The 12,458-nt window shown below is 44.4% G+C and overlaps 1 protein-coding gene across 10 annotated transcripts in view; it reads left to right on the top strand.

The window, feature by feature from the left end:
* LOC122557037 (utrophin-like) overlaps window positions 1–12,458 on the top strand; it is a 688,507-nt gene that overhangs the window by 600,740 nt on the left and 75,309 nt on the right. For all 10 annotated transcript variants that reach the window (XM_043704260.1, XM_043704256.1, XM_043704261.1 and 7 more), the window contains one exon: window positions 1,847–1,958. In XM_043704260.1, coding sequence (XP_043560195.1) covers window positions 1,847–1,958 — 112 coding nt within the window. The remainder of the gene's footprint in view (window positions 1–1,846; window positions 1,959–12,458) is intronic.

Consider the following 12,458-nt stretch of genomic DNA (forward strand, 5'->3'; position numbering starts at 1 on the left):
TTGCCCCTTAGGTCTCTTTTATATCTTTCCCCTCTCACCCTAAACCTATGCCCTCTAGTTCTCGAATCACCGACCCCAGGGAAAAGACTTTGCCTATTTATCCTATCCATGTCCCTCATAATTTTGGAAAAGAACCTTCCTTTTAGATTAGATTAGATTAGATTACTTACAGTGTGGAAACAGGCCCTTCGGCCCAACAAGTCCACACCAACCCGTCGAAGCGCAATCCACCCATACCCCTACATTTACCCCTTCACCTAACACTACGGGCAATTTAGCGTGGCCAATTCACCTGACCCCGCACATCTTTTGGACTGTGGGAGGAAACCGGTGCACCCGGAGGAAACCCACGCAGACACGGGGAGAATGTGTCCAAACTCCACACAGTCAGTCGCCTGACATTGTTTTATTAAGGTCACGTGTTGGTTCCTGAGGCCAGTGAGCTTCTACAATTCTACTATACTGCTGCTTCCAGATCTATTTCTTCATTTACCATCTCCTCAACGTTTCCTATTGCAAGTGCACTATTTGTCTGTATTTGGTTAGCATATTGTTCAGAAAAGTGATCCCTTTCATCCCTTTAACTTCCAAATTATATTTGTACCTTATATAAACTGATGTTCTGTTTGAATTTATCTATTGCCTGGAAAATTCTGGAATAGTTTGTAATTGACATTGAGTTTCCTGTTGCTAATGCTGTTTGTATTAGGATTTCTGTTCTTAAACCACTTTGGTGCATTATTTAATATTGCCTTGGACATCTCCAAAGATTTTAACAGAGCCTGCTGTTTGTACCTTTGTGCTCGTTTCCAAATACATTATATTCATGGCTATTTAGTTTCTGTTCATATAGTTGAGCGCCCTAACTGCTTGCTCAGTCTCAGAGTTTGCCTTAATGACAGGAATTCTGAAGGTACTGTCCTTCATCTTGCACCATCTCATCATATTAATGACCTCCATTCTGTACTCAGTTCTGACTATTCATCTGTTGACAATTTCACACTGCATTGATCAAGTCCTTTGATTTTAGAACTGTCCATTCATCCAACATCTATACTTTGTGCCATCTCCATAATTTCTTTTATTCTTGCAAAGGCTGTGGGTACCGCTGGTGAGGTCAGCATTTATTACATTTCACATATTGCTGTTGTACTGAGTGGATTGCATGGTCATGTCCAAGGGCAGTTAAAAGCCACCCACATTGTTGTGGGTTTGCAGTCACATCTAGATCAGATGGGATAAGGATAATAGAATACTTCACAAAAGGACATTAGTGAATCAGATGGGCTTTTACAACAATCGATGGTGGTTTTGTGATAGCATTACTGGAAATAGTTTCCAGTTATAGATTTTTTAAAAAATTGAATTTACATTTGACCAGCCACCTTCAGCTTGGTTCCATAGGTCAGTGCAATATTGGAATGTGAATCCACCTTTCCCAGAGCATTAGCCTGGGTCTCTGGATTTCTAGTTCAGTGATATTACCACCATACCACCATCTCTGTGCCATTATTGCATATTATTTCTGTTTTTTTTCCCCTCTTCTCCCGGAGAACTTTCCTTCTGCTGTCTTAGGTGAAAATGGAATATCCTGTTTCTTTATTCCTGCCTTTACAGCTTCATATGTCACAATCGCTGCATTTCAAATTCACCTTTTCCAGAACATCAAAAGTATGACTGTTCTTGCATTTGTTTCTCTCCAAAACAATTGTCAGTTCCTTTAAAATAAAAATTTGCATAACTTAAACATTTAACTTTTGTTCCTTCACTGGAACAAAAATATTCAAATAAATAAATATTTAAACAAAAATGAACATTTCTGTTACTCCTTGTTCTTCCTTTACAGGTACCGCAGCCTCAAACACTTCAACTATGATATCTGCCAAAGCTGTTTCTTTTCAGGATGCACAGCAAAGGGACACAAGTTGCATTACCCAATGGTGGAGTACTGCACTCCCGTGAGTAATATACTATTCCACTCAATAGAATTGTTCCAATCTTGTGGATCGATTACTGTGTAAACTTAGGGATTTAGAGGGTTGTGCATGGATGGAATGAGCTGGAAGTGGTGGAGGCTGGTAGCATTTAAAAGGCATCTGGATAGTTATATGAATAGGAAGCGTTTAGAGGGATATGGGCCAAATGCTGGTCAATGGGACAAGATTAGGTTAGGATATCTGGTCGGCATGGATGAGTTGGAGCAAAGGGTCTGTTTCCATGTTGTACATCTCTATGACTCTAAGTAGAAAAATGGATAAAAATGTTTCTATAACATAGCACCTCTATGAAGTAACCATCTGTAATGTATGATAAAGACCAGCGAGAAGTACTGGTTGAGATTGAGGTGTCATTTCCAAAGCAGTCCCTTGAGCTCAGGTCAACAGTTTTCTGTAGTCCTTCAGTTTTCTTTTTAGAGCTTGGATACATTCCCAAAGCCCAAGCAAATTTCTAATATTTCACTAAAGCGTCCAATCCTCATGTGTGACCAGCATGGTCAGTTTCAGTTGGCTATTTGAGAACAAAGGCAACACAACCAATTGCTTAAACAAGATATAAAAAAGAGTGAAATAGGCACGCTCCTTCCAAACTGATGACTTGTACCACTTAAAGGACAAGAGCAACAGATACATGTAACCTCGAGTGTTTTCCTGACTTGAAACATTGTCAGCCGATTCCTTTACAATTGCAAGGTCAAAATCTTGGAACTGACTTCAGGACTGCACTGATTTAAGAAGGCAGCTCACCATCACCTTAGAACATGGAACATTACAGCTCCGTACAGGCCCTTCGGCCCTTGATATTGCACTGACCTATGGAACCAATCTGAAGCCCATCTAACCAACACTATTCCATTTTCATCCATATGCCTATCCAATGACCATTTAAATGCCCTTAAAGTTGGCGAGTGTACTACTGTTGCAGGGCGTTACATGCCCCTAATACTCTCCGAGTAAAGAAACTACCTCTGCCATCTGTCCTATATCAATCACCCCTCAATTCACAGCTATGTCCCTTGTGCTAGCCATCTCCATCTGAGGTTGAAAAATGTGGTGCTGGAAAAACACAGCAGGCCAGGCAGCATCCGAGGAGCAGGAGAATCGACGCTTCAAGCATAAGCCCTTCTTCCTGCTGTGTTTTTCCAGCACCACATTTTTCAACTCTGGTACTCCAGCATCTGCAGTCCTCACTTAAGGCTCTCACCCTATCTAACACTCTGATTATCTTATATGTCTCAATGAAGTCACCTCTCAACCTTCTTCTCTCTAATGAAACAGCCTCAAGTCCCTCAGCTTTTCCTCATAAGACCTTCCCTCCGTTCCAGGTAACATCCTAGTAAATCTCCTCTGAATCCTTTTCCAAAGCTTCCAAATTCTTCCTATAACGCAGTCACCAGAACTGTCCACAATACTCCAAGTGTGACCGCACCAGAGTTGTGTATGGCTGCAACGTGAAACTCAATCCCTCAACCAATAAAAGCTAACACACCATATGCCTTCTTAACAACCCTATCAACCTGAGTGGCAACTTTCAGGCATCTGTGTACATGGACACAGATCTCTCTGCTCATCTAAACTACCAAGAATCTTATCATTAGCCCAGTACTCTTTATTCTTGTTGCTCCTTCCAAAGTGAATCACCTCACACTTTTCTGCATTAAACTCCATTTGCAACTTCTCAGCCTAGCTCTGCAGCTTATCTATGTCCCTCTGTAACCTGCAATATCATTTGGCACTATTCACAACTCCACAGACCTTAGTGTCGTCCGCAAATTTAACCAATCCTTCTACGCCCTCCTTCAGGTCATTTATAAAAACGACAAATAGCAGTGGCCCCAAAACAGATCTTTGCGGTACATCGCTAGTAACTGAACCCCAGGCTAAACATTCCCCATTAACCACCATCCTCCTTCAGCTAGTCAATTTCTCATCCAAACTGCAAAATCACCATCAATCCATGTCTCCATATTTTGTGCAATAGCCTACCATGGGGAACCTTATCAAAAGCCTTACTGAAATCTATGTACACCACATCAACTGCTCTACTCTCAGCCACCTGTTTGGTCTCCTTCTCAAAGTACTCAATAGGATTTCTGAGGTATGACTTACCCTTCACAAAATGGTGTTGGTTATCCCTAATCAAATTATTCCTTTCTGGATGATTATAAATGCCATTTCTTATAACCTTTTCCAACACTTTACCCATAACAGAAGTAAGGCTCACTGGTCTATAATTACCAGGCTTGTGTCTGCTCCCCTTCTTGAACAAGGGGACAACATTTGCTGTCCTCCAGTCTTCTGGCACTATTCCTGTAGACAATGATAACGTAAAGATCAAAACCAAAAGCTCTGCAATTTCCTCCCTGGCTTCCCAGAGAATCCTCGGATAAATCCCATTCAGTCCAGGAGATTTGCCTATTCTCACACTTTCCAGAATTGCTAACACCTCCTCCTTATGAACCTCAATCCATCTAGTCCAGTAGCTTATTTCTCAGTATTGTCTTTTTCCAGTGTGAATATGGACGAAAAATATTCATTTAGCACTTCTCCTATCTCCTCTGACAACACACACAACTTCCTACTACTGTCCTTGATTGGCCCTAATCTTAGTCTAGTCATTGTTTTATTCCTGATTTACCTATAGAAAGCCTTAGGCTTTTCCTTGATCCTACCTGCCAACGACTTCTCATGTCCCCTCCTGGCTCTTCTTAGCTCTCTTTTCTCCCTGCCTGACAGGGAACATATTTAATCAAGGACACGCAGTTGCTGTGCCTTGAATAAATTCCACATTTCAATTATGCCCATCCTACGCATCCTAAATCTTGCCTAATCGCATCATAATTACTTTTCCCCCAGCTATAACTCTGTTCCATACTGTACACCTCTATGACAGTCGGTGGTACTCAATATGAAGGCAGGACTTTCTCTCCAAGAGGATTTTGAGGTGGTCACTCTTCCTGGTGCTGTCATGGTCAGAGGCATCTGCCTCAAGCAGATTGAGGAAGAGGAGGTCAAGTACATTAATAGTAAGAAGGACTTTGCAAGGTTTACAGGATCATCATTTCCTGTGCCTCGGTCGATGCAGAGTGGTCTGTTTAGTTTTGTTATTTTATTGAGATTTCATGGTGACTATTGCAACTGAATGGCTTGCAGGGCTCTGTCAGAGGGCAGTTGAGAGTTATTGCTGTGGCTTTGGACCCATGTAAGCCAGACCAGGTAAGGATGGCAGATTTCCTTCCCTGAACTGTTTGTGAACCAGATGGGTTTTCTCAGCCATCAGTAGTGGTGGACTCTTAATTCCAGATATTTATTGAATTCAAATTCCACTATCTCCTGGGTCTCCAGAACAGAAATTCAGTTTCTGGATTGATAGTGAAATAACTGTGGCCAGCCTGCTTAGAGTCAGTGGTGGACTGAGGAAATTCTAAATCTATTAATTTTTTTATTGAACTCTCCAGAAAAATACAAACAATCAACAGTGAACAATAAAAATAGCAATACACGGGAAGGGGATGGGTGTTGGGGGGGGAAGATGTGTACCGCACCAAACCCCACCTAACTTAGCAAAAAGGAAACAGTAGACACAAAAAACAGTCTAATGAACCAAGTGATAGGACATTACACAGACACCCCTGGTAAACCAGTAAACGCCCAACTCTCCTACCAATGGTCCACTAAAAGGCAGCCTGCTCCTTCTGACTCTCAATCCACCTTTTCGGAGCTTACAGCCATCTCTAGGACATGCTGTCCCATTACAGCCCCGGAAAGTGGCGATCAGGATGGCGTACCCACCTTCCCGGTCCACCCCTCAGTGTGCCGTCTGCACTGGTGCGCCTCACACTCAGCCCGGGCCCACCCCAGTGTGCTGTAGCACAGCTTGTCCCGTTACCACCTCGGGATGACGACACTCAGGACGGCCTACCCACTTTCCAGCTCTCAGGGTGGCCTACTCACCATCTGACTCGTGGGATGTCCTACCCACTCTCAGGGTGACAGCTTTCTTCACAACTTACTCACCATCCGGCTCACAGTAAGGCCTGCCAAACCCAGGGACACACAAGACAGTTCAGGTGATAAACCTGAGCATCAAAAAAAAGAGTCCACTCCAGAATGCATCAAATGCACACCTCACAGCACACACAGGTATTCAGTTTCTACTAAGGCCCAGGCCCACTCAGAGAGACAGAGTTGAAACTTTATTGCTGGAACAGCACAGCAGGTCAGGCAGCATCCAGGGAACAGGAGATTCGACATTTCGGGCACAGGCCCTTCTTCAGGAATTGTGCCCGAAACGTCGAATCTCCTGTTCCCTGGATGCTGCCTGACCTGCTGTGCTGTTCCAGCAATAAAGTTTCAACTTTGATCTCCAGCATCTGCAGACCTCACTTTCTCCACTCAGAGAGACAGTCTATTAGTGAAGGTGCAGTTGACTCATGGGCTCAGTCCAAACAGCAAAGTTCAAATCTTAAGAACCGTTGTGCAAGGGTCGAGCCCAGCCACCAAACCATCATAGTCCTTGCTCAAGAAACAGATACAGTGTAAGAACATCAGAGCACACTGCAAACTGCAAGGGGCAGAGTCCACTGACACAGGGGCTGCTCCCAGAGTCTGCCATCCGATCTAGAATCCGTTTCCCAAACCTAAACCTGCCTCTGAAGGCAGAGTTTGCTCCTAATGGCTGGTCATCCTCCCATCGGCAGGGTGCATACGCAGGCCCAGTTCCCCCATAAGATCCAGTCCACTTAAACCAGCACAATACATTTCTGGGGACCTAGCCTCCAGAAAATGAACCAGCCTACTCAATGGGGTCAGGTCCACCATGGAGGTTCAGGCCATGTACAGGAATCAAGGTAAGGTAGGTAAGTTCAATCCAAACAGTTGACTGTGGAACAAAGAATAAATCCCATCACCAAATTGCCTTTTCCACTCCCACACCTTCTCCAATATAACAATACCGCAGGTTGCAACTAGCCAGCTGAAAAGCCAGATCCCCAAGGAAAATATAATTTTTAATATAATTCCCCACACTACCACCTAACAGCAGCAGAGCTTATATTATCCCCAGCACCCATGATGTGTGTGCATGCAGGAGAGAGAGACAGTGAATCTCCAGTTTACATTTTTCCTTTTTTTGTATTTTATTTAAACAATACAGTTTACAAAATAGTTAACATTAACAGCTGTATACAGAAAAACAGCAATTTTACAAGGGAGAGGAGCGGCAAAGCCAGAGCCCCTAACCTACTATTCAACCAGTTTTCAGGAAATGAAGATAAACCTCAAATCCCACTTTCAATCATCACAAAATAGTAACAAATACATAAGACAGTCCAGTTACATTTAAAAAGTGTATAAAATGCAGACCTTCCCCCCCAATACCCCTACCGGCCATGCCTCCCACCTTCCAGCCACTAAGGCAGCCCGCCCCTATGCCCTATCCAGTTCTCCGTCCGCCCTGACACACCACCTGACCACCTCTAGGACAGCCTGTCCTGCTTCCCCACCCCACCCCAGATGACACAGCGGTCAGGACAGTCTACCCACCTTCTGGCTTCCCTAACCACCCTTCGCACCTTCCAGCCACCTCTAGGATAGCCCACCTAGGTATCTGCCCAGGATGACAGCGCTGAGGACAGCCTACCTACCATCTGGCTCGGTCTGCCCCTAAGCACCACTATCTGGCTCTCGCCCACCAATGTGTCATCCAGCTTGTGGAAGTGCCCTGACACACCTTCCGGCCACCTCTAGAACAGCCCGTCCCCTCTCCTGGGAAGGCAACGCGCAGGGCAGCCCACAAGCCTTCCGGATCTCAGCCTGCCCCTGCACACCTTCTGGCTCTCGGCCGCTCTGACACCTTCCGACGACCTCGAGGACAGCCCATCCCAATTACCCGTCTCAGGACAACAGTGCTCAGAATGACCTACCCACCATGTGGCTCTGGGGGTGACTGGCATCAGGACGGCCTACCCACCCTCCGGCTTTTAGGACAGCCTACCCACCCTGCGGCTCTCAGGTGACAGCTTTTGGGATGACCTATGAGCCTCCCAGCTCACAGTAAGGCCTGCCAGACCCAGGGACGCACAAGACAGTGCAGGTGATCAACCCAACAAGTAACAAGACAGAGTCAATTATCAACAAACAGAGTCCCTTCTCGAACAGAGTTCATTACAATAAGCCGTTCTCTTCAAAAAGAATTGCGCTGTCAGAAATGAAGTTCACTCCAAACTGCAGAGTGTATTGCTAAAAACAGAGTCCACAACCAAAGGCAGAGTCCTCTCCTGAAGGCAGCAAATGCATGCCCCGCAACACACAGGTGTTAAGTCTTCATAGAGGCCTGGCCCATTCATAGAGAACCAGGCCCACCTACAGGAACTCAGTACATTTTAAAGGTGCAGTTAACTCACAGGGATTTGGTCCGCTCCCGAAGGCGGGGTTGACTCCCAGACTCCAGGATGCAGCAAGTGCTCAGCTCTCAGCTCACACATAGGTGTTCAGTCTTTACAGAGGCCTAGTCCAAGGGTCAGGTCTACCCACAGGAACAGCTCATCTGGTAAGATATATTTTCTCACAAGGGCTCAGTCCAAACACTAAAAAAAAAGCAAAGAAACATACAAAAAAAAAAGATCTTACCCCTCTCACCCTAAACCTACACCCTCTAGTTCTGGACTCCCTAACCCTAGGGAAAAGACTTTGTCTATTTATCCTATCCATGCCCCTCATAATTTTGTAAACCTCTATAAGGTAACCCCTCAGCCTCCGACACTCCAGGAAAACCAGCCCCAGCCTGTTCAGCCTCTCCCTATAGCTCAAATCCTTCAACCCTGGCAACATCCTTGTAAATCATTTCTGAACCCTTTCAAGTTTCACAATATCTTTCCGATAGGAAGGAGACCAGAATTGCACACAATATTCGAACAGTGGCCTAACCAATGTCCTGTACAGCCACAACATGACATCCCAACTCCTGTACTCAATACTCTGACCAATAAAGGTTTGCATACCAAACGCCGCCTTCCCTATCCTATCTACCTGTGACTCCACTTTCAAGGAGCTATGAACCTGCACTTCAAGGTCTCTTTGTTCAGCAACACTCCCTAGGATCTTACCATTAAGTGTATAATTCCTGCAAAGATTTGCTTTCCCACCTCGCATTTATCTGAATTAAACTCCAACTGCCACTTCTCAGTCCATTGGCCCATCTGATCAAGATCCCACTGTACTCTGAGGTAACCTTCTTTGTTGTCCACTACATCTCCAATTTTGGTGTCATTTGCAAACTTACTAACTATACCTGTTATGCTCACATCCAAATCATTTATATAACTGAAATAGTACTCTGTATATGGAGAAGAAAGTCTTAGGTGGGGTTCTTCATTCATCTTTTGTCTTGTTTTAGCAAAGTGATGATAATGCAGACTTTGTTTTAATCTTTCCAAGGATTTCAGCATTGCTAGCAAGGCCCATATTTAATTGCTTTTGAGTGGATAAGTTGAACCACGTTCTTGAACCACTGCAGTCTATCTGGTGGAGTATACTCGCATGATTGGTTATGAAATAAGTTCCAGGATTTTGACCAGATGACACAGTTGCAAGTCAGAATGATGTGAGCCTTAGAAAAGAGCTTGCAGTGGTCTTATTGCAATACATTTGTAGCCTTTCACCTTTGAGGTGACAGGTTTGGAAGATGCTGTCAAAGAAGGCGTGGCAACTTCCTGCAGTGCATCTTGTATTTGATACCACAGTACGTTGATAGTGCAGGGAGTGTAGATGGTGGATGAGGTGGAGTGTAGATCAAATAGGCTGCTTAGTCCTGAATGTGTTGAACTTATTGGTATTGGAGCATCACTCGTCCAGACAAGTTTGAGTATTCCAGCATAATCCTGACTTGCACCTTATAGATGGTTGACAGACTTTGAGAATCCTGAGGTGAGTAATTTGCACAGTGTTCCCTGCATAACAACCTTAACTCTATCAATAGTAAGAAGTGATATACAGTTGGAAAGCGTAGAATCTGTGAGGGTAGAGTAGAAGAACTGCAAAGGGAAAAAGACCCTGATGGGAGTTATGTTCAGGGCTACTAGCAGTAGTCAGGATTTGGGATAGACAATAAATCAGGAGATAAAAAAGGCATGCAAGAAAGGCACTGTTACTACAATCATGGAGGATTCCAGTATGTAAATGGACTGAGAAAATTGAGTTGGTAGCAGATCCCAAGAAAAGGAATTTGTGGAATGTCTGCAGGATGTTTTTTGGAGCAGCTTGTAGAAGAGCCCACTATGGAACAGGCAATTCCAGATTCAGTGATGTGTAATGAGGCAGATTTGATTAGGGAGCTTAGGGTAAAGATGTCCCTAGGGGCCAGTGATCTTAATATGATGCAATTCACCTTGCAATTTGAGGAGGGAAGCTGGAATCAGATGTAACGGCATTACAATTGAGTGAAGGTAACGACAAAGATGTAAAGGAGGAGCTGGCCAGAGTGGGTTGGAAGGGGAGTCTATCAGGGAAGATGGTGAAGCAGCAATGGCAGGGGCTTCCAGGGGTAATTCAGGAGGAACAGCAGAAATTCATTTCACAGAAGAAGAAACAAACTAAGGGAAGGACGAAGCAACCATGCCTAACAATGTAAGTCCATAAGACATAGGAGCGGAGTTAAGGCCATTCGGCCCATCGGGTCCACTCCGCCATTCAATCATGGCTGATGGGCATTTCAACTCCATTTACCCGCATTCTTCCCGTAGCCCTTAATTCCTTGTGACATCAAGAATTTATCAATTTCTGCCTTGAAGACATTTAGCGTCCCAGCCTCCACTGCACTCTGCGGCAATGAATTCCACAGGCCCACCACTCTCTGGCTGAAAAAAATGTCTCCGCATCTTTGTTCTGAATTTACCTCCTCTAATTCTAAGGCTGTGTACACTGGTTCTAGTCTCCTCGCCTAAGGAAACAATTTCCTAGCGTCCACCCTCTCCAAGCCATGTAAGTTTCTATTAGATCTCCCCTTAATCTTCTAAATTCCAATGAATACAATCCCAATTATGAGATAGAATGGATTCAACCTGCATGTTTACCTTTAGAGAATCCTCAACTAGCACTCCCAGATCCCTCTGTACTTTGGCTTTACGAATTTTCTCACCGTTTAGAAAGTAGTCCATGCTTGTATTCTTTTTTCCAAAGTGCAAGACCTCGCATTTGCTCACATTGAATTCCATCAGCCATTTCCTGGACCACTCTCCCAACCTGTCTAGATCCTTCTGTAGCCTCCCCACTTCCTCAGTACTACCTGCCTGTCCACCTAACATTGTATCATTGGCAAACTTCGCTAGAATGCCCCCAGTCCCTTCATCCAGGTCATTGTCACCGGCTGCTATTCCGCAAAAGAACCTTTTATCCCAACTCTCTGCCTTTTTTCAGACAGCCAATTCTCAATCCATACCAGTAGCTCACCTCGCACACCATGGGCCCTCACCTTGCTCAACAGCCTCTCGTGTGGCACCTTATCAAAGACCTTTTGGAAATCTGGGTAGACCACATCCACTGGGTTTCCCTGGTCTAACTTACTTGTCACCTCTTCAAAGAACTCCAACAGGTTTCTCAGGCACGACCTCCCCTTACTTAAATCCATGTTGACTTGTTCTAATCCGACCCTGCTCTTCCAAGAATTTAGAAACCTCATCCTTAATGATGGATTCTAGAATTTTACCAACAACCGAGGTTAGGCTAATTGGCCTATAATTTTCCATCTTTTGCCTTGATCCTTTCTTGAACAAGGGGGTTACAACAGCGATCTTCCAATCATCCAGGACTTTCCCTGACTCCAGTGACTTTTGGAAGATCTCAACCAACGCCTCTGCTATTTCCTCAGCCACCTCCCTAGGATGTAGCCCATCGGGGCCAGGAGATTTATCAATTTTAACACCTTTTAGCTTTTCTAGCACTTTCTATTTTGTAATGGCAACCATACTCCTCAGCCCCCTGACTCCCTTTAATTGTTAGGATATTACTCATGTCTTCCACTGTGAAGACTGATGCAAAGTACTTATTAAGCTCTCCTGCTATTTCCTTATCTCCCATCACTAGGCTTCCAGCATCACTTTGAAGTGGCCCAATGTCTACTTTTGCCTGTTGTTTGTTTCTTATGTATTGAAAGAAACTTTTACTATCATTTCAAATATTACTGGCTAGCCTACCTTCATATTTGATCCTCTCCTTCCTTATTTCTCTCTTTGTTATCCTCTGTTTGTTTTTGTAGCCTTCACAAATCTTCTGATTTCCCAGTGCTCTTGGCCACTTTATAGGATCTCTCTTTTTTTTGATAGATTTCCTGACTTCCTTTGTCAGCCATGGCTGTCTAATCCCTCCCCGGATAATCTTTCTCTTCTTGGGGATGAACCTCTGTACAGTGTCCTCAATTTTACCCACAAACCCCTGCCATTTTTGCTCTACTGTCTTCCCTGCTAG

This window comes from Chiloscyllium plagiosum, chromosome 15 (genome assembly GCF_004010195.1).
Source record: "Chiloscyllium plagiosum isolate BGI_BamShark_2017 chromosome 15, ASM401019v2, whole genome shotgun sequence".
Classification (NCBI taxonomy): domain Eukaryota; kingdom Metazoa; phylum Chordata; class Chondrichthyes; order Orectolobiformes; family Hemiscylliidae; genus Chiloscyllium; species Chiloscyllium plagiosum.